Source organism: Photinus pyralis, unplaced genomic scaffold (assembly GCF_008802855.1).
Source record: "Photinus pyralis isolate 1611_PpyrPB1 unplaced genomic scaffold, Ppyr1.3 Ppyr1.4_LG8, whole genome shotgun sequence".
Classification (NCBI taxonomy): domain Eukaryota; kingdom Metazoa; phylum Arthropoda; class Insecta; order Coleoptera; family Lampyridae; genus Photinus; species Photinus pyralis.
Genome location: NW_022170819.1, coordinates 3,988,869 through 4,016,309, shown reverse-complemented (window position 1 = coordinate 4,016,309; position 27,441 = coordinate 3,988,869). Strand labels below are relative to the sequence as shown.

The 27,441-nt window shown below is 36.0% G+C and overlaps 1 protein-coding gene across 2 annotated transcripts; it reads left to right on the top strand.

Moving 5' to 3' along the window:
• The first annotated feature begins 2,720 nt into the window (after positions 1-2,720).
• LOC116179205 (neuropeptide-like 1) lies at positions 2,721-25,881 on the top strand. Of its 2 annotated transcripts, XM_031498925.1 has the most exons (4): positions 2,721-2,917; positions 17,547-18,522; positions 24,882-25,050; positions 25,269-25,881. In XM_031498925.1, exons 1-4 carry the CDS (start codon positions 2,855-2,857, stop codon positions 25,399-25,401), a joined length of 1,341 nt encoding a protein of 446 aa, XP_031354785.1. In that variant the 5' UTR covers positions 2,721-2,854; the 3' UTR covers positions 25,402-25,881. The 2 variants fall into 2 exon arrangements, with proteins under 2 accessions (XP_031354785.1, XP_031354786.1); XM_031498926.1 differs by lacking the exon at positions 24,882-25,050.
• Positions 25,882-27,441: the final 1,560 nt, after the last annotated feature.

The window sequence follows — 27,441 nt, the reverse complement described above, 5'->3', positions numbered from 1 at the left end:
AATTCATGTGTCCAATTGGATTCAACATTAAATAAACATTTTTCTGTAAAAATGGTTATGAGGTGTATTTTGTTGTTATTCGATTGTAACGTAAATTAAGAATATTTCATTCGGGTTCATGACTGACAACGACTCACAAATAGCAGAAAATGCACTGACATGAGGACATGAGCAGAGCATGCCTGGAAATCTGTCCGCTATAGAAACCCGATTTGAATCTTTTCCAAAATCTGGCTATAAGGTTTTAAAAAAGAGTTCAGGGGAATTATTTGAAATATTAGAAATGTTCATAGAAATCGATTTGAAATCCTTCTTTATTCTATTACACCTTAAAATCCTATCGAAATTGCTGGGTCTTGCCAGAAAAACCTTGAAAAACGTTTTCGGAATTTTAAGAAAGCGCTTTAGAGATCTTCCTAGAAATCTGAAAAATTCTTAGAGCAATTTTCTGTGAACATTCTTTCGATCTAACTTAAAATTTCATTAGAAATATTTTTCTAAACGGACTTCACTTGGAATCTTTCAGCTGTCTACGGAATTTTTAGAAAGGTTTTTCGCAATCTTCACAGAAGTCTCTTAGAAATCTTATTGAAAAACCTCTTAACAATTTTTTAGGAAACATTCTGCTAATTATGAAATATTTCGATCTTCTTGAAAATATTCTGAACACTTTTTTTAAAATCTCTTGATATTCTTGAAATTTCCATTGAAATCTTTTTAAAACTCTTCCTCGAACTTGAACCTTTCAGCAAATTTTCGATGAAATTTCTTAGAAAAGTTTTTTTGATTTTTTAAATAGTCAAAATTTTTAAAAACGGTAGCTCTCCCGGCAGCCGTAGAAGTTTTAAAAGAACATCTTCAAACAATTCTAGACTCTTTTTTCTTTAGAAATCTTTTTGAAAATATTTCTAATTAACACTTTTTTTAAATTTTGGGTCTTTACTTTTACGAACCCGGATCGAACCAGGGACCCTTTGTACCACAATTGAGGTTCCACATCAGTGCGCCACACAGCAATGCATTTTTCAATTTTCTTGTGGTGCTATAATAAAATTTGTGGGTTTCGAGTAAATCACATCCACATTCTTATTCCTACGGACGCCATATTGGATTTTCATAGTACTCGATAGAGAAAAAAATTATAAAACCAGTGATACAAAACACTTACATTTTGGAATTAATGTTGACTGGAAGAAAACATCGATAAATATAGCTTGCTACTACCTTATAACGCAACCATTTACTAAGCTATTTCGGTTTTAAAAAATGCGCTTTGCACAATTTATACTTGTTTCTACCACATTTACAGGAAAACCCTATGTCATGAGTTATCAAATCGTTCAGGGGAGTTCTCAGCATTGGGACTGAGCATCTGAAGTTTTTTTTGGATGCATTTTTTGTTGTTTGTTAGTTACCACCGTCAACCAATTGTTGCAGCACCACAGCTGACAATACATTTGCTAAATATGCAAAAGGGTATGACATCTGATGAGATTTACTGGTCTTAAGTCTAAAGTGAAACCTCTGAAACAGCAAAAAGTTAAAGTTCTTGGAATTTTCTTTCACAGGTTAAGATTTTTCTTAAACACTTATATCTTTCAAAATGTGCATCGGTCAGAATGTTCTTAGAAACCTAACTTGCGAAAGTTTATGAAATTATCGTTCTAATCCGCAGCAGATGTTATATTCTTTTTAGTTTATAAACGAAGCGCAAGAACAAATCTGGATTGATATGTAGTAGAGATTATTCTAACATCTCAAAACGAAAGTGGGTTTTTAGCTTTCAGATTAAAGGCTGCATCCAGTAAGATTACCAGTTCAGCTCTCAAGTTGTAAATTATAAGCCCTCCCGAGTGCTGCCTTAATTTTAACGCTCACTTCTTGTAAATTTTGGCTTCCTCTTGGGGAAGAGTGAAAGAGCCAGCGTCTTTTTATTCGGGACGAGGGAGCAACCGCCATACCCTCAGTTAACAATGATCTGGAATTCGTGGAAGAATCCTGTTAACTATTCTGGTATTTTGGTTTAAATGTTTCATGCCCTCGCGTATTACAGAAACACGAACTTGTCTGCAATTCAATTATTGCATTGTTTGCTGTGCTGAAGGTCCACATAGTTCCAGATTGCTATTGAGCTTCTTTAAATGCATCAACAGCGACATTCGCCGTGAAAACGTACGATTAGACTCAGCTTATTGATCGAAATCCACAAAAAGCAATTAGTAATGTGCCAATCAGTGACAGCTGAACGATAACTTCCGCCCTCACACCAAACTTTTAGGAAAGAATGCAGCTTATGCGAGAGGGTTAACATCGGTATTTTATTGAAGGTATGGCGGTCTTAAACTTCCGCCCTTTGTGTATTATCCTCAGCGATTTTTACGTTCCTGCCAGACTAACAGACAAAGGTAGTTAAACAAACATCACATTGCTTGTGATGAAACCGTGATTGATGTTTGTTTTAGAAACTAATTAAACATTTCAATAAACCAATAGCTAGTTAATTAAGCAGGCAGGGATGGAAATCTAATTTGAATCAATCAAATTCAACACTTGGTGGTTTGCCGTCTTGGGGGGCGCCTTCATATATGTCATTTTATTGGAATAATAATTCGAATGGCACGTAGGCTGGCGTCACAGGATAAATGGACAGGACATACGTCCTGCGCCCTGCTCGCCACCCCCGCCAAGCTTTTCTACTATATAACCGACGTCGAGCGTCTGCGAAACCCGAAAGCGCACTTCGCTTATGTTAGAGTAACGTACCAGGTTTTTTTTACACCAAAAAAAGTACGTGTTGCTTTAAGCAACAGCCGTTACTACCCTTAGTTTTCTTTTTACACGAGTTAGTAGTATAATGCGGTGCCCTCCCAAGTTTTTGTTTTGCTGTGGAATTCTGTGGTTCCTGCTGTTTGGCGAGGTAAGTGGATTATTATATCGGCAGATAAGCCGGTCAATTAGTGGATAATCTGTGAAGAGCGGCGGCGTCGGGGAGATTTTAATTAGCGATCTAGACTCAGGTAACTATATAAGCGCGAGTAGCTTTTTGTTTTTGCCGTAATAAGGGAGATTAAATACAAAATCCAGTAATTCCCGCTAGTTTACTGTAAATTAAATTTAAATAGCGGTTTTCGAGAAGAATGCAAGCTACTGTGAACTTATCTCGTAGTTTATAACTTTCCGCAATGTAAACTGAAATGTCAGTGTCGCGCTGTGTGAATTTTACAAATTCCAAAAGAGCAATGGTTTGTTTTTAAAAAAAACGGGACGATTCTAATTAAATTTGGGTTATTTTTAATTGTGTTAATGAGGGTTGCGTAACACTTCTGAACAACTTTAATTTTCAAGAAGAGAATTAAGCTTCGAATGTCTTGATATTTTAAAGCATTGTTTGAAGAACTTTGATATGTTTTGTGACCAGGGGGGGGGGGGGGCTCAGAGGCTCAAGCTCTTTTAATTCTGCTCAAGATTTGTTCCTTTGTAAACCATAAAGAGTGCGTTTCTACAATCAAATTGCTCAATTATTGAAATTTTGGCATACACTAGGTTTCAGTTTCTGATTCCACTTTCAATGAATTGCGCTTAAATTAAATGGGAGATCGGGATATTGAAAGCTTTTGATACACATTTATTTGGTTTAATTTTCAACAAGGATAATTTGGTCCCAAATCACCATGCAAAGTAAACAGGTTTTTCTCCCACTAACGTTTCGCTTTTACAAAGTTTGTGATTATCGAAATTTTAACAAACGAGCGATAATCCTCTTAATCTAACACGCAAGCTTTCAGTTTCTAAAGTGCTTAAATTAAATAAGAGAAAGCTTTTGACAGAATTCTAATTTTCAGTCATTTTCACAAAGAAAGCTTGGTCTAGTGTAGAAGTTTTTCCCAGCGACATTCTTATTTCTATTTAACAACATTTTCTGTTATCGAAATTTTGACAAGCAAGGGAAAATTCTCTTAATTTACTTCGCCGGGTTTCCTCTTTCAATGAGAAGTAGTATAACAGACCGATTTATTTCAAATTTGACTGTCCACGGCTAGCTCATTTTATTAAAATTACCTGAATACAATTCCCGTAGTAAAGAATAAATGGACTTATCTACTTTTTACCTGAAACGACCTTCGACCATTTTGTTAGCAAAAGGATACAAATGAATACCGAACGATATTTTTGGCACGATCTTTCTTATATCCTTAAGAACATGACGTGTACCAATTTTCGAAGCGATTGGACGTTTTTAAGCAAAGGTATCGTGCACGCGGACAGGCAGACAGACAGACGGACAGACAAAGGAATACAAAATTATAAACGATCTTGAGAATTTTAGTGTCACTGGTTTGGTAATTTTTTTCTCTATCGAGTGACATAAAAATCTAATAGGAAATAAGAAAGTTGATGTGATTTACTCGAAACACGTTATTTTAGCGCCATCAGAAAGCTGAGAAATAATTACTTAGATTTTGTCGAAACTATTTGTTAATAACTTTGAAAATAAATGAACGCTAGCGCATTTTCAAAAATGTAATCTTTCGGTTTTTTGGCCATAACTTCGTTGTTCGTAGAGCTACAAGAAACTCTGAAAGGGAAACTTAATCTACATATCATTCTGCAATTCTTTGCCCATTTAAGCGACTTTGTATCTCTTACGGTTTACGAGATCCCCATACTAAACCTCGGAAAAAACTCACCCTGTATATAAGAAAACTCAGTTAGAAGATTTTCGGCACTTATTATTGAACTTAAAATAAAAATAAAATAAAAAAACAAAAACAAAATAGACTGTTACCAAAAAATAATTGGACCGAATGTTTAATGATATTTCTACTTATTTTTTGAATGTTAAAATTTGTAACTCATCAAACTTAAAAACGATTTGTACTGAATACAAATACCAAGAATTACGGTTTACCTGTATAATGTGCGAGGAGACGTTTCTGCTCCTAATTGAAGCTTAAGTTGCACGAATTGGCTAGGCATTCTTTATTAGGATAACAGAAAGGATGAATTTCCCAAGCCTTTTTTTGTACATTAGCTTCCGTACTTTTGTATTAGGGGATGTGTTTCTGTTATTAATTGAAGGTTAAGTTGCACGGAACTTCTCACTAGTCAGAATGTGCGCATGGGCCTTCCTTATTTATGTGGGGAATTTAGTATGCTGACTCTTTTCTTACACTTTAACTTTTTCAATTTGCACATACTATGCGAGGAGGTATTTCCTCTCTTAATTGAGGGATAAATTGCATGTAGTTTTTCCATCATAGGAATAAAATGTGCAAAAAAGTCTTTCTTATATTGGGCGATAACCTTATACCCTGCTTTTCGTTTTATACTTCAACTGCCATCATGATTTAAATGAAATTTGTTACGCGTATTTTTTAACAGGAGAACCGAATGCGTAAAGAGATTATCTTCAAATTGGTCGCGTATCTTTTTTGCATTTTAACCTCTATACACTTTAAAAATCTACAAGAGGAGTTTTTTGAGAAGAGAATCCGCGAAGATTTGTTCACGTTCTCTTCTTATAATAGAAGATACTAGCAGATAATATTTTCCGAACACAAATGTTGAAAGGGAGGGGGGGTATGGAGTACCCCACGGTGCTACGTTCTTCTCCCAAAAAATACCACAATAGTTCTGAGAATTGAAGACTGAACATTTTCAGTACGCACCGGGGGGGTCCCCTACATACAAAGGTTTGGTTTCCTTTTTCCGAGGACTATACTTGTACGCCCCCACATTAAATGAGGACTTACCAACTTTTCCCCTAAATTACCCTTTCACTGTCATGGTAGCCTTCGAAAGAAGGTAAACTGAATCTTCGTGTACGGGGGTATTCCATACGCTCCAGCCGCCCCGGCGTTACGTTCTTCTCCAAATATATCACGAAAGTCCTGAGGATTGAGGATTGAACGTTTTATCTAATAGAACTAAACTCTGCCTAACCCTAGCTACCCTAATAAAATTTAACCCTCGGATAAGAACGGCAGGGTTACTGTTAGTACTCGAAATAGGAAATGATATTCAAGTTTTTGTAAAAGCTAATGGAAAAGTTATTCTGAGAAAGAAATTTTTCTCTTTTTAAGAAACCCGGATATGTAATTGATGCGTCACCTTTACAAGAAATCTGTGGTTGTAATGACATTTAGTGCGCCCTGTATCAGTATTAGTGTATTGATCCTTTTGTACGAATTCAACGTAGTTGTCACTGCAATTTCTATCCTCTTATCTCGATCTCGTTAAAAGTGAAAATTCAATTCCCGATTTTCAGTATAGAGTGATCGGCGCATCCGGCATAAAGCTTCAAGAGCGTCTCACGGATAAACGCAGACGTGCAGTACCTATTCACAAAATCAGCTTGGAATGAAACGTGAAAGCAATTAATATATTAAGGTAGTGCTTTTTTGTTGATTAATAATACATTGAATCAAGGGGTAGGAGTATTGATAAGCCTAACACAAGGAAAAGTAATCGGAGACAACCTTTCATTTCTATTTTTAGCTACAATCAGTCCATTTGAGCTTGTAACGTAGATTGCTTTTGTTGTCCATTTTCTAAACGAGCTTTTATGATCATACTTTCTAACAAATGCCGGTGAAAAGCCATTACACGCAAGGAAAGTCAGGAAAGGAGAATGCTTCCGAGGGAAAATTTTAACCAGCGAAATAACCTTCTCTAATGTAGCTGTTTCAATATGGCAAATACAATTAAACTAAAATTATAACGCTCTTCCTTTCGGCATTATAACATTTAGACGAGAAAGCTTCTGTCTGTCCGTCCATTTTATATAAAATGTCATCAATTTTTATCTTTAAAAGGTTTTTTTTTGTATTGAACTTTGGAATGGTATACTGAAATGTCTTCTAAAAGGCAACGAATGCAGGAAATAGAGAAAATATGACAAATCCGTTCAATACCACCGGAAAACGAGCTGTCCACCTACAAAGAGGGCGAGAATTAATTGGCGACTCTGTTGCCTGTTAGAAAATTGCTATTATACCACAAAACGATATAAACTTTATTGTTGAATTGCCTCTTCTTACGATAAGAAGCAATATGTTATATTTCAATGTTGCCAAGTTTTGGTTGATATCAATGTAGTGAGTACTTATTAGTCTGACAGGTAACCTGCAGGCATCAATTACCTCCCCTTTACTGGTTTCAAATACCACTAGCTGGAAACCATGTAAAGGGTTTTCAAATTAAGTTCGTTTGAGTGAAAGTGAAAGTTTTCGAGTTCTAAACGTCCCAATTTAATTAACGGTTAATCAACTAATTCCTTGATAGTTGTTAATCGATTTTTTGCCTCCTTTTTTGAACATGGAGGGCATGTATGACAAATTCCACCCACTGTAATTTCTTCTCCTCTTTCAATTTTGATGAGACACTCGAATAAATGATACCGATCTTTTCTCCCCCATATTACAACACTTGCACTTTTGTCTCCTGATCCGGGTACTTTGGTGTTTTTTACTTTTTTGCAACGCACATGCGATTGATTGAAACAAATTAATTAAATATACGTAACACGGCCCTTGATCTGATCTTAAACTAAAACATTCAGTTTTATAACGACGTATTAAAATCTCTAAACTTTACGAACAGTAAGACTGACTGTATTTAACAAAAAAAACGTTCCTCAAGACTGACTGCCAAACACAAAAAAAGCTTCGTTTAACGTCTGCCTTGTTTATTTAACCACTCTCCTATTTTATTAATTTCACTACTTCTTCCCTGCTGTGTTTACATTCCGCTTATCTAAAACCTAATTAGCTTTTACGGAGATAAATAATTTTTAAAATAACGCAACGCAATTAGCTCCAGATGTTCCTAATCTTTCTGTAACATAATCTACTCTACAAATACAAAGCGATTGTTAAAAAAAATTAAAGTATTTTCATCCCCTGGAAAATCGACAACGTAAAAATTTTTTACAAAGAGTAGGAAAGCGTGAAGTTGATTGCTTTTGAAGGACAGAAAAATGGCCGTATCAGCAATAGTTAAGGAGATATTCGAATGCGAAAAAAACGACTTTTTCCCGTTTTTCTTCTTTTTTCCTTTACAACAATATGTTCTGCGAGTTTCCGGCCAGGGGGACTATGATCCAGTCCAAACCGTAATTTGATTGACTATTAGTGTTACCTTGCTGCTTCCTACTAAATTGTGACCAAGGTGTAAATCCTTTGAAGGGTTCTCTCTCGCTGGTTTCAAGAGTTCCCCAAGCAGGCTATTGGTGAATACCCAGTTTCTCAGCAACGATTGACCTACAGTCGTTCGGAATGGTTGTTTTAGCTGTCATTCTAACCCTTTTGAATAAAGAGGGTTCAGAGCGGTTGCCAATTTGGTAGATAGCAAATACATAAAAAGTACTACCTGTGGCATGGAGGGTGCAATAAGAAACCTCCATACTTTGAAATTGCCCATTCAACTTAATTGAAATTTCCAGTTCGTGACTTGTAAATGTATTAAGCAGATACGCAGATAGCACAGCTAAACCCCCATTCAGTTTGTTGGTAATGGAGTAATAAAATCTTTAGATGCAAGTGCTTACAGATTGTTGGTAATGAACTCGTAAAGCGCAAACTGCACAGTGCACAAACGTAGGAGGCTAACGCTCGTTTAGTTAAATTGAAAATTCTAATTAACCCATTTAAGTTTCCATACAACATTAAATAGCTAATGCAAATAATATCTAATGAATTCTGTGCAATTCAATTACAGTTTTGCTTCGTTAAAATTTCAGGAGTATTAACTTAGCAAGCAATTTCGCTAATCGACACAAAATTTGTAATGATCGTTTCGGTAGAAGCTCGATATTTGCACATTTTGGTAACAAAAATTAATGATACATATTATAAGTTTTTATCGTACCCTCATTTCTCATTCATGTAGCCCCCTTTCATACGTAGGTAAATTACTCCCCCTCCCTTTGCACTATGTATTTTATATTGCCTGGTATGTAAAATGCTGACGTGTGTTTCTTACACTCGAAGTGCCTGCCTACTATTTATAGTAACAGATTCTTAGAATTCGTTTTCTCGGGGTAGCATTGTGCAATTTTCTTTAAAAAATGTTATAGTTTTCTAACGTATCTGATCACTAAAGAGCGAGTTTTCTATAGGTCCTCCAAGTGACATGTGTAGCACCTATTAGCGGATTTTGATTGCTTTTAAGCGAAGGGGTTATTTAATACAAATAATCAAATAAAGAAGGGTTGCTTCTTAAAAAGATTTTTCCAACACCAGCGTTTTTTTTTTCTAAATAAGCTGGGGCTATTGAAAGATTGAACACGTCTCGATGGAGGTGACAAAAATATCTAAGCTAAATTTGGTACTTAGAATTTATTAAAAAATTCAAAAAACCACAATTTTTGGTTCTACTACCGGATTTGGATATCATAAGTTTCATTTCTCAGATTAATTCGTTTGCTCTGACATTTACTAATATCTTTTGAAATATCTTGTGTGAGTGTTCCTAATGAGGGCCAGTACTTCAACCGGCACTAACTTAGTGCGTAGCGAGTACGATGTGTCTAAAATATGGAACAAATTCATTTAAAAATCAGGTGTTGGGTTAAAAAAATATCCTCGCACGTGTCTATCATAATTTTTCTTGCGCATTTTTTGCACTGGAGAGAAAATATACAGGGCGAGTCAAATCCATTTCCTTTCCCACATTGTTCTTATTTTCTTTATTTATTTTATTTTTGTTTTCCTATTAGTTGTTTTTGTGGGAATAAACATTATTATTATTATTATTATTAATTCTGTGTCAAATTCTATGCATAATAAAACTAATTCGAAAATGGATTAAAAAAATTCTGTTCCATTTAAAAAATCCGAGCAGATACGCGCACACAGCCGTTCGTTACATATTTAAAAAATCAACTTTGGTATTAAAATTTACCTTTTGACTCAGCACCCTGTACATTTTTTCTTTAGTGCAAAAAGTGCACAAGGAAACATTATGCTAGACGTGTGGGAGCATTTTTTTTACCCAACATCTGATTTTAAATTTAATTTCCATATTTTAACCGCTCGCTGTATAAAGATTGCACCTTTCATCATGCGCTCAAATGCGCCGTAAACAGAAATGTCTGCGCCAATATACACTTTTAATAGTCCTTTACCGTATATACATGGTGAACATTTTGTCTGAAACATGGGCTATACTCGTATCTTCATAACAAGATTTTTTCAAAGAAACTGATCATGGTATACAAAATTATAAAACGTTTGCTAACTTTCTATGTACTTTAAATGTGTGGTCAGTGGCGTCGGTCGAACGACGGCTTTTCTAAGATCGATCCGAAAAACCTTTTTTCACATAGATAATGGATTCTAGGATTAAAAACTGAGAGTTTTCAAAATTTGTCGACTGCATTAAAAGTTATGGACTGAAACTTATTTTTGAAGAATAGCAAAGAGTCGCTGCACTTAAAACCCGATCCTCAGTTCCAAACAAAGAATTTTTATGATAGATTTTAACCTGCAGAATATAAAAATGCCGAAATTTTGAAAAAGTTTCAAAATTTCCCGATTCCATAAAAAATTAGGAGCAAAAAATTGATTCTCCAAAAAGAGTAAAGAGTAAACTTTCTGTACTTAAAATTAGTGGAAATCCCAAAAAAGAGTAAAAAGTAAACTCTCTAAACTTAAAATCGACCAATAAATGACTTTTCTCAGACCATTCTGAAAATTTTTTTTGTGTAGATTTAGGTCTGCTGAAACGAAAACTACGGGATCTTTGACAATTTGGGCGAAAACCGATTGAAAAAGATCAAAACCCGACTGACATTTCAAAATTTGACAATTGCATCAAAGTTTATGTGCCTTTTTTGAAATCTCAAAATTTGTTTTTGATTTAAATGACATTTTTTACATAGTGATGAAAAATGAAAAATCGTATGAAAAGTGGTACTTTTTTTCACGATTTTTACTATGCGTTTCCATGGAGTTTAGTCCTGTCTAGTGTCTATGAACAATAGCATCCATTTTTGAGTGACAGTTAATCGCGAATGTCAATAAAATTATTCAATTGTGCTATGCACTATGCAAAAAAATTTCGTGTACAACACGGGTTGAAAGTGTCATTTTGCCATGAATTTGCTTGATTAACTCGGGTTTCGCCCTCATTAATCAAACTGTAAATTCATGAAAAAAAGTATCTAGTTGTACAAATAACTATTTATGATTGGTACACAAAATGGTGCAGTTGTGGGCGGGCGACTTGTTTTCCCCAAATTTCCATTCTTTGTACATTGTACAAACGGGTTAAAATCATGGTAATTTCGGTTCGAAATCCATCTAGCTGCTTTTGCTTTAGTTTATTTACTCCTGTTGCTTCCCTCCAAATCTATGTGTATACACTCGCAGATTAATTACACATCGCGTCTTATCTTAATATTAACGCGTCCTTCTCCCTAATGCTTCACAGCTTAAATGGTAATTCCGTAAAGTGGAAAATTAAATTTTTCCCCGAGAAGGTACTTTACATGTCATGAATAATAAGCTCAGTTAAGCGGGAAAATCGTTTACGTGCCCGAAACTGAAGCTACACTCTTTATGTTTTCATTTAATTCCGCTCCCTTTACTTTTTCAAGAGTGTGTACTTTTATAAGCTCACCGTTTTTATGTCCGCGCGCTCGTTATTTGTAGATGACCTGGAAAACTCCTTCAGAAACAAAGGAATTTTTCTTTTAATACGTTATATACGTGGGGCGGCTTACGACGTTTAGTCGTTGATAAAGCATATTGCGCAATCGAGAATGGAAAGACCTTAGGCAAACCCAGAAAGTATAAGCATTTCGACTGATTGCAAGGGAAAGCCCCATCGGGTGGAAGAGATTAATTGAAAGTAAAAGTTTCCTCCTTGCGAACTTTTCAATTTCATATTTAGTGCCACACATTTTTTTAAGATGGAAAGTATGGAAACGCGAAAAGTTCCGTATTTTTATAAGGGAAAATTTATTGGCATGTCGAAAATATCTTCAAATCACCGAGAGGTACAAATAACGCGAAGAAACTTTCGACAATTAAGGTCATTTCTCGAAACTTTGCCGAAGGTGGTATTTTTGATAAAGTAAAGCATTGATAGAATTTATGGATAATTATTTGTTTAAATAAACCGAGTAATTTTCTTTGTAATTACAATCAAATTTCTAAAACGGTTTCCTTGCAACTTATTGGAATTATGAGAGAATTGTTCACATTTCGAGATTAGAAGAAGCTAGATTTCTGAAAAATTTAAAGAATTTTACCGGTAATGGTAATTCTAAATTCCAAAGGTGCCAAGAAAACCGCAAGCAGATTTCCAAACAGTCTAAATAAAATTTTGATTAATGTTTCAAGAGGGTGCCAAATATGTGTTTTTTTCTTATCCAAAATATTTTTAAAAGGCGACGAAAGTAAATGTTACAAGAACTTCTAGTGTTGAAGATTTACTGGTAATTTTAAGAAACATTCCATGAAGTCTCAAACACCCGAAAAATCTTTTTATACGGACCTTTTTGAAATAGTTTTCTGGAATTTTCTTAAAAAGGTTTCCAGAAAATGCTGATTCTCATTGTAATTCATTTAAAAATCTTCTTAACAACCTTTTTGGAAGTCGTAGAAATTTTGAAAAATACATTACGTATTTGCCTTTGCTTTTAGCTTTTTCGTTCGATTTTAGAGCCCAAGCATATTTTTTAAAATCCGTTGGACGGTTCCAACTCTTCTTATAGTAGCGAAATCTCATTTTTTCAATCTCTTCAAAATCAATTAAAAATGTAATTTTTTAGGGCGATTTACCCCACCCTTTTTTGCAGTCGTTTGTTTCCTTTACTCTTTTTGTAGTGACCAGATTTTAGTGATAAGGTTTTTTTTGGGAATCGACAAGTAAAATGCATTACACAATGTTTGTCGATCGACTTTAGGGGTAACACTATCCCCTTGTGTTGAATTAGAATTTTTTGTAGTGGTCTGATACTGATTTTTGATTTTTGAAAAAAAATCCGCTGTTATATTCGTTATGGCTGGCTGTCTGGCTGAGATCTCAGCAAGTAAAATAGCTAGAGAATTTAAAATATTCACTAAAAGCTTTTTGCTATAGTGTAGATGTGCAGGCTCTAGTCTATTTTGAGTTTGCTAATAAAATACTGATCTGCATTACCAAAAATGTGCTTTCATCATGCATATGCTGATTTATAACTTGTTTTATTTAAATAATTGTAAGTTGAGCAGATATTTTGGTTAGACATTTTCCAGTAACATTTAGCTATAGACAATTACGTTTCGGACAATGGTCCGGCATTTTCAAATTTTTAATATAACGCGCATTCTAAATCGGAACGGTCCAGAAGTTGGAAGCTTTCGATGGGTTCAATGAAAAGGACATGTTTCTATACATTGAAACTGATGTTGAGTTTTAATGGATTATTGTGGTAAGTTTAGAATGAAATAAAGTCGCGAGCTCCCTTGTAAAAATGATGAAGATTCTAAACTGCACCCCTTTAAGACCCTCACCCCTACGCATAGCAACAGTTGTCAGATCCCCATCAACGACGCGCTGAAAACTGTTTCGTTCGCGTTTCTTGTTTTTCCCATCGCCTCGTTATACTTTCATATTTTGTTGATTTATCACTTCCGAAACTACATTTTGTTTCATACCCTTACTTGATACCTTTCGTGCAAAACAGGTAGTAAGGGCCCACCCTCAGGCGCCCTTACAGCATGCATGCGTAAACAGAGATTTGTTTACCGATCAAAGTAGGACATTTAATAAACCCCAATCTAATATCACAGTTTGCATCATCGGAGTCTTATATTGGATGAATCCAAATATTAGGATTTCTATATTTGCTTGATGCGGCGAGGCGACTTTTCAAAGCGTACGTGATCGTTAATAAAATCTCTTTCTCTCTTTCTCTTTCTTTCATAAATTTGTGTAGACTGCTCTTTAGTATTTATACGGTCAAGCACAATCTGAAAAAAAAACAGCTTTGCTTGCATAGCATAGCGTATCTGTGAATTTTCACTAATTAGAAGTGAAAGCTTGTTGGGTCGCAGTCAGAATAATTTGGAAAAGTTGGTGGAAAGAAAAAGTTGCACCACTTAAAAAAACTTATTGCAATTCTGAGAAATTTTCCTCCACGATAATGAACACCTATGGTTTTTCACTGCCAATACCGGTGTCGCTCTCAGTTTATTTCTTTCGCCCCTTCTCTTTTCGTACTTTTATTGGACTTTCTCTTCATTTACCTCTCTTATATTTATTATTATTAGGTTGCAGTGTCCTTTGTCATTTCTGCTTTTCAAGTCCTTTGAGACGTTGTAATTGATTTTTTGACAGTTGATGCATTTTAAGAGGTTCTTATCCTTCGCGTGGAAAATATGACGAATATGGCAAAATTAGACATATTTCCAGAGAAAAACACAAGGTAAGTTTGTTGGAAGTGAGAAAAAAATGTAAAGAATGCAAAAAGCAGTTTTTAAGGGAATTTTGTTACTTATTCCACATAGAAATTGGTGAATTTTATGCAATTTTGCGGAAACTAGGAAAATGTAGCGATTTTTGGGTAAGGAATATCTTTAGGTATTATTTTTTTGATTTGTTGTAATTAAACATTGGGGAAATTTAAGACAATGCATTTTTGCGGACGCTAAGGAAAGTGTGAAAAAATCTTGAGTCCCGAACATATGGGGAACACGGAGCCATTACACGAACTTTTGGAGAGGTTTGGGTGAAAATGATAATAAAAAGAAATTTTTGCAGGAATTCTGTTACTGATTTTATACAGAAATTGAAGAACTTTACACAGTCTTGCGAAATGTTCAATTACATATAATACAAAGGTTCAAAAATCGTTATTTAGGTTAAATTCTTTGAGAACGTACCAATTAAATTTTATTTTAGGTACTTCTTCTGTTAAAGCTACAGTTAATTATTAATTATGACACTGGTTCTTAAAGAGATTCAACCATTTAATTTGATATTAATAAAATAGCACTGTACCTCGTAAAACGAACATGTTTGTAGATAAAGGTGTTAAAACAGAATAAGCTCGGAACGGCCTTCTTACATTAACTAGGATATGGAAACTTACTCAGTAGAAAAGTATATTCAGAACCTTCTGAAGACAAACGTCTGTGATATGTATTATTCAATGAAGATTTTTCTTCTGGACTGAATTAGTTTCTCTCTTTTTACGTTACCTACAAGCAAAAGTTTGTTTACTGTCACCAACGGTTAAAACTAACAATTTATTTGAGGGAGAAATTTCCACTATGCACATTTTCATTAACGTTTAACAAATGCAGGCGTTGAAACAGAATTTCTGTTAAAAATTTATATGTCCTATCGTCTTTTGCTGTTTAATCGCGTAACTTAAAGCGGAATGTTAAGACGAGTTTCATGAGTACAATGGTATACTCGTACAATTCATGGGTTTGTTTTATTTAAGTCCACATCATATTTTCTCAACCAAATTTTACTGGAGATCCTCGCGAAATTGAATGCACTTTTAGGGCCGTTCTTGTGCAATCCACTTGCATTTGCAGGTGTAACTAAATAGCACTAATTAAGAAGACCAAATATGATATAATGCCAGACATCTCGGGTCGAAAAATTTCCCAAGCCCATCAAGAAACAAAACTTTTAAATTTCAAAGATTCGCAATCTTTAAATTATTCTACTCTAGGGGAATTTTTTGACACTAAAACTCGCATTCGGAAACATGACTTTTAATCCGGTTCATATTCAATAGTACTGATGGTTGAACTCTTAGAAAAATTGATTGGCGAAGGTTTGATATTGCTGTCTATTTTCGTTGTCGACGGACGGACAAAACCAGGACATAAAGGGGACTTCTTTAAAAAAATTCCCCTAAAAGTGCGAACAGAAAGCAAAGGAAGCTTTGGAGCTTAGCTAGATCGCTAGATGTTATGATCGCTTTCCAAAGACGTCTGGATCCCCTCCAGATATTTTTATGCCTTTATCTGCGCCTTACGGAACGGTTCTAGGTCAAGTACCTATAGCAAGTAAATGTTTTCTAGTGTCTTGCAAATCCCTAGGCACTAACAGGTACTTTTCTGAACTTTATATCGCTTCCGCAGAAACTCCCATCGCCCTTTCAGATGTATTCAGACATTTCAAGGTACCACTCCCTTTTAGCTCCCTTTTAAAGGTTGCACTCCAGGGATTTCTCGATCTTGCAAAGGAGCTCTCTCTAGAGCTTCTGCTGAACTAGCACCGGAGAAGTTCAAGAAGACTCTCTAAATTTCTAGGAAGGCGTGGACATAAACAAACGGGAAAAGGTCAGCAAGTTCTCTAAAACCTTCCAAATCCCTTTCATAGTTCATAAGTGCTTTCCAGGGCAATCAAATCCCTTTTTTGAACCCTTTAGGCTATTTGTGAAGCTTTGTAAATTGTTATTAATGCATTCCTGGAAGTTTTCAAAGATTTCGAGCAGTTTCAGAGCGTGTAGGCCATTTTCGCATCATTTTTTAGTAGTCGTTTCTGATCTCAGAAAGGGATGACGATACATCGCTGCTAGCAGGCGAGTGCTCTCGATAACCTTTGATTGCTTTGGAAAAGGAACTTTTAGGTAGTTCCTTTTTTCGGAATTGGTCGAGTCTAGACAGCTTTAGAACAGACCTAAAATAAACTATAAATCTCTGGCAGACTCTGCAATGCTCTGGACAGGATATAAAAATTTTTTTTGGGTACTGTGGAGTTCTGGACGGCACTCAGTTCTGAGGAGGGTCTAAATTTCCTAAAGAAAATGTCCGGAAACATCGGAAAGTCGCGGGGGTGCTCTGAAAGTATTTAGAAAGCTCTTCCCGGAAATGTTTTCCAAAATAATCCAACACTTTTTGAAACGATCTGAGCTTTTTCTAAATGCGGCAGTTCTTCCATTAACTTTTTCAGACCTCCAAAACACTTTTCTAAAGCGTTCCAAATCCTCCAGTGAGCGCTAGGAAGCTCTCAAGGGCTAAAGTAATTTCTTCAGCATTTCCATCCTTTCTTGGCCAGTTTTTGGTCACTTTTTGAGTTCCATATATCAATTAAAGAATACACGGTGAAATAACAACATTTGTGTTCTCAACTTTCATCTCGAATCTAAAATGGGTTCACCATTTTGCTTCTTCTTAACCATAAATTTGGTTGCATTTGGTGTGGCATTTTGAACCTACACTTTGTACAGGGTAGCTCTAAATAGTTTTCTTCAATAATCGCAATTGAAGTAAGGGACATAGGTAGGTACCCTTTTCAGAAAGAAGAGCACTCGAATCGCGATTTGTACTAAATATGCTGATTTGACACATTTTCCATTACTGAAAATTGCAAATGAACAATGTGTATTTAAATGTGATTTGCATCAACAAACTAAAAATGAGTTTCACCCTAATAAACACGAAACCTGTTGCAAATTCGCTGTCACGTTTCCAACTAATTCAATTTTTCCGCGCTCGCCTGTCTAATTTAAATTTCTCCCAGCTGCCGCACCACTCAAATTTGAATTTTTAATTCTCGCAAAATTATGAGACTCACTTAATTTTTCCTTTCAGATAAAGTCGGAGGATACACCGATATCGTCATGCGAAATCGAAAGACTACTGAAACCGATCCTGTCACCTCCGGAGGATCGCACAATTCAAGCTCAAGCGTTGCGTATGCGGTTGATGAATCTAATTCGACAGGGGTTGGATGAGCAGGTTGATAATGGGCTTGAGGAGAAGGGTTGGGATGATATGGCGACGAAGCGAAGTTTACAGTCGCTTGCGCGCGAGGGGTACCTAAGGCCGAGTGAGGAAAGCGCGGATGATGGCGACTTGAAGAGGAGCATTCAAAGCTTAGCCCGGATGAATCAGTTTCCCGTTCAGAGTGACGACCTGAAGCGCAGCATCTCCTCGTTGGCCAGAAACGGCGAGCTGATCAACAATCGCAGGGAGATGGAGGAGCTGTTGGACGAAATCAATGCGAAAAGAAACATCGGCAGTTTGGCTCGAGATTTCAATTTTCCCTCCTACGGTAAGCGATTCCTCGGCTCTTTGGCTCGCAGCGGAGATCTAAGCCGATTTGAGTCGGGCAAGCGAAACATCGCCTCCATTGTTCGCAACGGCAAACGTAACTTACCGGAGGGTTACGACGATTACAAGAGAAACATCGCGTCTTTAGCGCGAGGCGGCGGTAAATTCGTCGGAAAACGTAACGTCGCGGCTTTACTGCGCCAGGATAATTACGTCAACGAGCAGAATAGGCACGATACCGACAGCACGCATAGTCCCGACGTGGAAGGGGAGGAGGCGACCGAATCCAAGCGGAATTTGCCTTCGATAAAGGCAGGTTATAAGCCCAAGTTTAAACGGTCAACCCCTTACACTGGCGATTATACGTTGAGGAGCAAAAGGGAAACAGACTACTACGACGGGTCTAACGAGGAGTATCTTCAGCCTGTTTATCAAAACCAGAACAGTCGGGAATACGACGAAATTTTGCAGGCACTCGCAGAAGCCTACCCTAACAATGACAAGAGATTTTTAGGTAAGTGTCAATTTCTTCTCCTCTTGGTGTGGTAAGGGTTACTTTATACCGGTTGAGTTCGTGTGGGACTTTAATTTGACCATGTAAAGTAGAAATTCGCGATTTGTGTAGTGCACAAGTTTTGGTGACTGGATTGTGCTTTGTGTTCTGTCAGTTCCAGATTAGTAGGAGATTTGGTTCTAATTTGGATTGTAGGAAGCTCTCGTTTCACAGTTCAGACAACTTGTCAGCTGCCGCTGGGAGAAATGTAAATCTCCAATGGTCTCAAAAAGATTATGTGTCTTCTGGCCGTTTCAATAGAAATTAAATGATATGCTGATTTGTCTTTCCAGGGACACGATTGGAGCAAGGCGCATTTGACAACTTTTTTTTTCAAATTGTCATTGGTTGCGGCAAGAAGTTTTAGAAATAGTGAGTTTATCATAGACAGCTTCCACAACTTTAGTTGGAACTGTCGACGCTGAAAAGATGTTACTTTCCTCCAGGAGGAAGTTCCTGTGCCCTTATATTCTCCTAAAATGTTTAGATTCTACCACACAGTAAACTCCAAAGCCTCCATCCCTAGTAAAAAAATTGGTAAACTAAAATCGATTCATTGGTAATTAACGGATATAAAATTTAATAAGATTACGTATCTTTCTTCCTCCCTGGCAAGAGAGCTTTCGGCGGCAGTGTTAGATATTCCTACAGGAAAGGTTGCAAAATGAGAACACAAAAAACGCACTCCTAGGGCAAATAAGTAAATTCCGAAAAACGAAGCGCTTAGATACCAGGTGTTTAGCAAGACTGGTCGACCGTATATTCACAATCCTGGGTATGAAACTTCAAGGCGGAAAACGGGTGCTTCGTTACAGAGGCGTATTTTCTTATAGAGAATATTTCAGCGGCGAGTTTTCGGGGGTGTTCTTGTCTGATCAGACTAATCATAAGCGAATTTTTTAATACTATGGGCCCTTTCAGCTGCGCCTGTTAACTAGTGGTGAATATTCTTGATGGAGCAGGCGACATCCTACATGATTTTCTGGTCAAATTAGTCAGAATGGGCGATTCTTCCGGCTGTTTTTTTTCGTGTACATGTCTGAGGCGAGCTTTCCTGTGAAAGAATATCTCTGTGGAGTGTGGCGGATACTATTCCTGAGAAAATTAACCAAAATACACGCTTTTCCTGTAGGTACATAGTCTGCGAACGTAAAGAAATTCTCTTTTTGGGTAGAGAGGGTTCAAAAAAGTGCGATTGGGAAGAAATATATCCATTGGTTATGTAAAAAAAAATAAAAGCGAAAACGATGTGTCGGAGAAAATGGTGAAGTCGAAGCAAATATTTGGGAAGCAAAGTGTCGGAAAAGGGTACTCATAAAGGTCAAGGAGAACGTCAGGACGAGACATATCTTTTGGTGATTACAAAACTTTTAGTGCAAATATGTGCAGTAATGTTATAGATATGAATTTGATCTGTTATGGTATTTAAACTAAAGGTCTTCCCGTTTCACACCAAAAATGTTTTCGGATCTTCCTTCAAAAACCGATTATTTATCATTACTGCAGTAATTTATTTAACTTTTTATCACTCGAAAGCAATTTTAAATCGCACTTTAACTACTCGTATTCCTTTTACTGGAAATGCTTGGCGATTAAAAAACGTTCCTCCCGAATTGGAGAAAACTGGAACTTTTTTTTGGTCGATGCTAATTTTCATCAACTTTTTCTGGTTGTCAGAAGATGAATGCCCTTTCCCACTATCCTTAATGACTTAATCCAAAAACAAAATGGCAAATTGCTACTTAATATGGACGCGTTAAAAATTCAATTGGCTCTTGCAACCACTCCCAGCGAATTTATCTCGTGGCCACTAAAGGTACCTTTACACTATAATATATCTCACATGATTTTTTATATGATATGTTATATAACTTCTCTAAATTAAAATGTTCTAAGTTCCAAGATTGGGCTACTAGTTCAAAAGTTACAGCCCTTTGAATTTTCTTTCGAAATTGGTTTCTAGTCTATAACTTTTGATTGAGAAGTCTGATCGAAAAAGTACAAATTGTTTTGGATTCTACGCACCAAAATTAATAAGAAAAAGTGTTTTCCCGAGAAATTTTGGTGCAGTCGATTTTTGGAAAAAAGGAAGGTTATACACTGCCTTTTTTTTGCCCCGAAAAAAAAATTGTCTCAGATCGTCCCGGGAAAAATTTTTCTTATAGAACGTGGCCTGTAGAATTCATAATTTCAAACAGTTCCAAGATTGGGCTACTAGTCCAAAAGTTACAGCTAGGGAATGCAATTCCGCAGCAAAATCTCAATCTCGGTATTTGCGGGATCGTTAGATGTTAATCCCGCGGGAACCCGGTATTTGCGGGATCCCGAAAAATTTTAAATAAATCACAATAAGTATTCAACAAAAAAGTACCTTCAGGCTAACTTAGAACTCAAAAAAATCACCTGTAAAGCACAAATAGGTGAACTTCTAAAGTGCCTCAAAAATCATAGTACATTTTTAACGAAAAAAGTTTAACAATTATTTTAAAAATAATTTCTCCGTTATGCGTTTCATTAACAAAGCAAACAGAGTCGCCCCCTTGGTCGACATTAAGGATGAGTGTACCCTTATTTGAAAGATTACCCCAAACATTCGAAGGGTTAATTACCAATCAAGACACTATTTGACAATGTGTGTCTGAAAACACCACTACAACCAGACAACCAATTACCAATATACTCGTAAATATTTATTGCTCGATTTATTGTTTATGTAATTTATTCTTTCATTAGTATACCTATAATCATTGATTATACACACATATAATCAGTGATATAATCAAAAGTTTACTGGCTTACTCAAGTATTCAGCTTTTTCAGATAAGTACAACAGCAAAATGCGAAAAGTAACCATAAAAGGGCGGGATCACTTGAATATTTAAATGTCATTTGTCATGCAGAAATAGAAACATCCCTATTCCACGATTTACGTATTATTTCCATATTATTTCCTTATGATTTGTCTTATGACAGCCATAATACCAAAAATAGTATAGTGCAAACACAAATCTAAATGCTTGTTACTTATCATATGACAAATCACATGAGAAGTATGATAGTGTAAAGGTACCTTAAGACAGGTAATCCTATCTTGCTTCTAAATACTTTCGTACCATCATTTTAGGGGATTCACCTCGGGATTCACTATCAATCCTCAATAGTTTCATCTAAAAATTTAACTCCGATGTATGCTATGTAATTTTTAATATATAAAAATCCTTTCTAAGGCCGGCCATACACGTGCAGACATGAACAGCGGAGGTTTACCTCTTGAGATCTCATTTTTAGAATGGTTATCATTTTCGAGCATGCACGAACAACCCTAAATACTCTCATACAAAAATTCAACCCCAGTCTGTTTTGAAATTACGTACCTTTTAATTCTAACTTATATACCCAAAGGGATGACACTTTTGTGGAGATAATAAAAATTACATTTTTAGAATTTTCGAATTTAGAATGATCATTTCTAGCTTGGTGCTTATCTACTGCAAGGTTGGCACTTGTGGATATAAAATATTCTCTTTTTTAGAGTGATTTGCTAACAACCCTAATACTTTCATATAAAAATTTAATTCAATCTGCTTTTAAATTGCGTAATTTTTAATTAAATTTATTTGTAACGTGTCACTCATCCTTTGCAAGAGATGACACTTTGGCGGAAATAAAATTTTCTCGTTTTTAGATTGATTATTTTATAGGATCTACTAGCAACCCTTAATACTTTCATATAATAAATATTCCATTTAGAGCAATCGCTAGCAACTCTTTTCATATAAAAATGCAACCCCAATCTGTTTTGAACTTACGTAGCTTTTAATGAAAATACCTTCCAACTTATCCCTTTATCTACGACAAGGGTTGACATTTTTGCTGAGATAAACTATTTTCATTCTTAGAATTATTATCCTTTAAGAGGATCCATCAACCCTAAATACTTTTGTATATATGTACTTGGTTTTTAATGAAAATACTTCATAATACACAGATCAAACAAACAAACATAATAAATACTCCGTTTTAAATAAATCGACGGATTCTATGTAATATTTTCGTATTCTCTACACACTAATCCACAGATTCTAAAAGGTTGATAAAGCTTTCATAATTACTTAACGTAATCTGTAGAATCATTACGGTATTACAGTTTATGATTCTACAGACCCGAAGGACGTAAAGAGATTTTCATTTCGCTTTTATAATTTTTGTAGTTTCCGAATTCTGCAGTTTACACAATCACACAATTTTGCAACGTACACGATTTCAGCCATGACCACTTCACATTCAAAAAATAGTTCGAGGCAAATGCGGGATTTTTGAAAAAAGGGGCCCATTTGGCGGGAGAAGGTAGTCAGGTGAGAGCGAGTTCTCCATTGGCACATATTGCAGTTGTGAATATTCTAGCGACGACTTATCTTGGAAAAGATTCTTTCAGAGTTGAGTTAGGTCCGTGAAGTTGCACGTACGACATGAAGATATTCAAGTCATCCACACGCTATAATTTTGTGCTCATTTTGTGCAATTTTTTTCCGTATAATATAAATTTGGTGCTCAAGCCTGTAACGGAGATATTCTCGATTCTCAGTCTGTACTTCCAACTTCATGTTGTTCATTTCATAGGAGGAGAACAATGCAAGTGCACGTAATTTAAAAACTGTTAACGATACCCACTAAGTTTTATCAAATATTGAAGGGGTGGTTGCTTTTCCCTTGGTGTTCAACATGGGTGGATGAATCGGTTGGCTTGGATTTAAAGGGGTCTGTTATTTTGGGGACGGGGTGTAGGGGCGGATTTTCACGACTCCAATGTTTGTTTTCGATCGTCGAGCAAAGAAGGGCAGAGTAGGTATACACCCAAAACCAAAAAGTTTCTATCAGAAATTGCCGCAAGAATCAGGACGCTAAGGTTTAAAAAATGGAATATCCAAATAAATCCTGATAAATGCCAAGCCAAGGTGTTTACATTACGAAGATTCAACGATACTCCTAGTATTCATGTCAATAGTAAAGTAATATCCTGGATGGACAAAGACTCAGCCGCTAAATATTTAGGAGTACATTTAGACACCCGACTAAGCTGGAAGTACCATATAAACCAAAAATTAATTCAGAGTTATAATAGGCTAAAGCAACTCTACCCGCTAATAAACAGAAAATCAACCCTAAAAATAGAATGTACGGTCTTACTATACAAGAGCTTATTACGACCTTTAGCATTATACGCTTCACCGGTTTGGTGCAACACATCTAAAACAAATATGCAAAAACTGCAGCGATTCCAAAAAAAGGTGCTGCGTACCGCTGTCAACGCACCATGGTATATTAGGAACACCCAGCTACATTTAGAGTTAGGAGTAATGCCTATCCAAGAATATATTAATAAATGTGCCAAAAAGTTTATTACTAACTCAAGTGCGTGCAGTGGTGCGGTGTTCTATGAACTATTTCAACCAAATATCCACACCAGACTCAAACGCAGGTTACCCCAAGACGTTATTTTATCAGGCGACGAAGAAGATTAACTTATTATTGGTTAACTTTCCTAGGGACCGCTACTTAGTCTCTCTAAGTCACGATACACAGTCATACTGAATCTTATCACTGCTATGTATAACAAACTTATGATTGTTGATCTGGCAATAAATTTATTAAAAAAAAAAAAGGACGCTAATGTCTGATATCCTGAATGTTAGGTTTGACAGAGCTATCGATTGACACTTTAGTGACAATTCGAAATTCTCTATTAACTTCGTTGGAAAATCGAGCGGTACACTCCCGTGCTGGTCAGGGTAGCAGTGTTATGCACAGAGTGCATTTTCCACGTTTCTTCGCTCACTATTGTGGCAAATTTGATTGGGTTTTGCCACGCTTAAACTAAAGCTGAAATCTACAACGATCAAAGCGTACTTCTTTTCGATTTATTCTGTCCGTAGCAACCAATTTGTTTGTACCCTTTGTAGCGTTCGTCAGTTCCGTAATACATTTAGCTACAAAGCTGTATTTGTCCATAATTGGAAGTACGCTCTACTGAAAGGTATCCATGGTCCCCCGTCTACTCATTTACGAGCATAATGCATTAGTAAGCGATCAATAGCTCGAGTCACGAAGCGGTACACGTGCCTTTGACATTCAAAATAAAAAACGAAGTTGTTTAATGCTCGTAAAAGTTAAATTAGATCGTACTTTGATGAAAAGTGAATTTATAATTAGGGCACTCGGCCGGAGAATTAAATTAATGTATTTTCAGAAGGGGATGGCCCTCGGGTTGCTCCCAAATTCATATTGAAGGATGTTGTGTAATTTTTAATATTGTTAAAAAGGTTCGGTTGCGAGAAGCGGTTGGCCATCGTCGTTGGTCAGATATAGAAATCCCGATAAAAGGCATATCGGGTCTTTAGCTCGTTTAGGTTGGCTACCCTCATTTCGAAGCGCTAGAAGATTCAACAGATCTGGTAGATCGACTAATTACGAAGAATGCCCCCCGTGCAGGTCAGATGTGTGTGTTTTGTACCGTAGATAGACTGTGCATGAATAGATAGACGAAGCGACTTGGAACCACCCTAGATTCATAACTCATTTTACGTGTAAATCAATAGCCGTTTGATAAATGGCACGATTACCATCTAGAAATGTATTCCATTGTTGTTATACACTACTTTGTGGAGGTAAAAGCATGAACAATGGACTAACTCAATTATAATTTCTAGGGAGACTACCTCAGATGGGGAAGCCGAAGACGACCCCTTCGCCCAAAACGCGGAGAATAAACGATTTCTACTAATTCCAGCCGCCAATCACCTACTTCTACGAAAATTCCCCATGCACACCTTCCACAATTAAAGATAGCAAGAAAAGCCCGTACTATTTTCATACGCCTTACTAACCTACCCACACTTCTGGGCACATATCTACCTTCCATATCATTTTAACTAACCTCCCTCCTTTTCCTCCTCCATCTGAATTCAATCAAGAATATCAAATGAAACATATTCAGTAGGACATATTTTAAGATTAGTATTAGACTAGAGGGTGAACTGTACGAAAAAACTTTGGGCCATTTGATGAATTTGGTTTTTATTTTCTGGTACGCAACCGTGGCGGCTGGATTTAAAGAAACGGTTTTCTAACTTATGACAATATTGGAAGAATATTTGCTGTGTCAGACAATAGTTTTACTTCCGACAATAAATGTTAAACATAGACAATAATGTTATTGACTTTTGTCTTTTAGTATTTAGTGGAAAAATATTAAACTTATATTAAATAAAAAGATGTACGTATACTTAATGTAAGAGAAAGTCTAATAAAATATATTATCAACGCGCCTTTAAATTTATTTCGAGCTTTCTGAGGAGGCGCGCTTTCAGTTCAAAGGTAAGTTGGATGGAAAATTGTGGTTTTTATTTAGTGGAAAATTGAAAGAAATAAAATCTGCATATGAATAAAATTACAGCGCGAAAAAATACCGAAAAAGTTATCCGCAATCGTTAGATTCCTTTCAGACAGTCAAAACTGAAACGTTTTGTTGTATGAGAAAGTTTTCCTTTGTCATTACGTCCCGATTACGACGGAAGCGCTCCTACATATGTATCATGCGTATATATCTCCCCAGCTAAGGGGGTAGCAAAACGAGGTTTCGTTTGATCAATTTGAGATATGGAAAATCGTTACTCCGCACGCATATTAAAAAATTCCGTTTCGCGCCTCCAAATTAAAGCCCCTTCAGACGCGCCCGGCATGTTGTTATTGCAGCTTGGGAATTCTCATATTGTATTCACATAGCTCGGTCTGTAAATGTTGAAGTGCGGAAGTTGGAAGATTGAATATGAAAAGTAAAGCTCTAACTTAATTGGGTTGTTATCTGCCACTATAGAAACTTTTAATTAAGAACCAATAAGGAACCGATGGAAATTTACATGGAAAAGCTCTCCAATATAAATTGAAGGAAGACGGCCTGTAGTCTATGATGCGAATCCTTTCTGTAGTTGACCCCTTCCGTGTTATATTTTTAATTAATTTTGCTTCAATTTCCAATTTTTTTCCAAAACCGATACTACTGAAGTTTCCAATTATATACCTTTTATAACACTTGCATTTTAAATCGTTTCTAAGGTTCATTTGAACTAGTATGTCGTCTCATATCTCCTTTATACAATACTTAAAGTACGCTGCTTAATTTTTCGTACCTATTATAATTTTGTTGATTCTATTACCATGGTTACCACCTACACCTAGCTTGGGAGACATTTTTCTTCCATGCTAGAATATTCGAAGTCGGATAAAATAAACTTTAGTGTTCACTTGAATCTTTTTAGAACATCATCTCTGGTATGTTATATTTTTGAAAAAAGAATTAATACGCCATTTTCTTAGATTAAAATATACAGAGGGTGTTCTGTTCAAAAAATGACGTTAGGTCTGATCGTTTTTTACCGGACTCGTATACATATTCTGAAAACGACCGCGTATTCAACGATCATTATACAGAAACTTCTGTATTTCGTTTATCTAACAAAATATAGTCATTCTGAAATTGACAATTTTTTGATTTGCCGAATCTTTTAAGCGAGAGCACATGAGCACGCCTATACTGCTTTTTTGATAGCACCAACAATGTAATGGCCTACATTTTTATTACAAAATTAATTCCTTTTTACCTTCTACCGGGTGATTCATTAGAAGTGATGATCGCTTGAATTTCGCGCGTAAGGTTTTAGTATTTTTTGCATTATTAGATTGACGGTTTGAATTTCGTTAGTAATCTTTTTCTGACATGAGTGTCATTTAAGAAACCAGTGTCGCCGTTAATTGTTGTGTGCCATTTGCGGTTTATTACATTTTCCATTTTGAACAATTTTTAGAGTTGATGCACTAAAATAT

What these genes read in the sequence shown, in the direction of transcription:
- LOC116179205 (XM_031498925.1), top strand. Translation starts at nt 2,855, where the DNA reads ATGCGGTGCCCTCCCAAGTTTTTGTTTTGCTGTGGAATTCTGTGGTTC. An exon ending in CAATGACAAGAGATTTTTAG is followed by an intron (nt 18,523 to 24,881) that starts GTAAGTGTCAAT and finishes ATTGTTAAAAAG; the next exon opens with GTTCGGTTGCGAGAAGCGGT. An exon ending in GAAGAATGCCCCCCGTGCAG is followed by an intron (nt 25,051 to 25,268) that starts GTCAGATGTGTG and finishes TATAATTTCTAG; the next exon opens with GGAGACTACCTCAGATGGGG.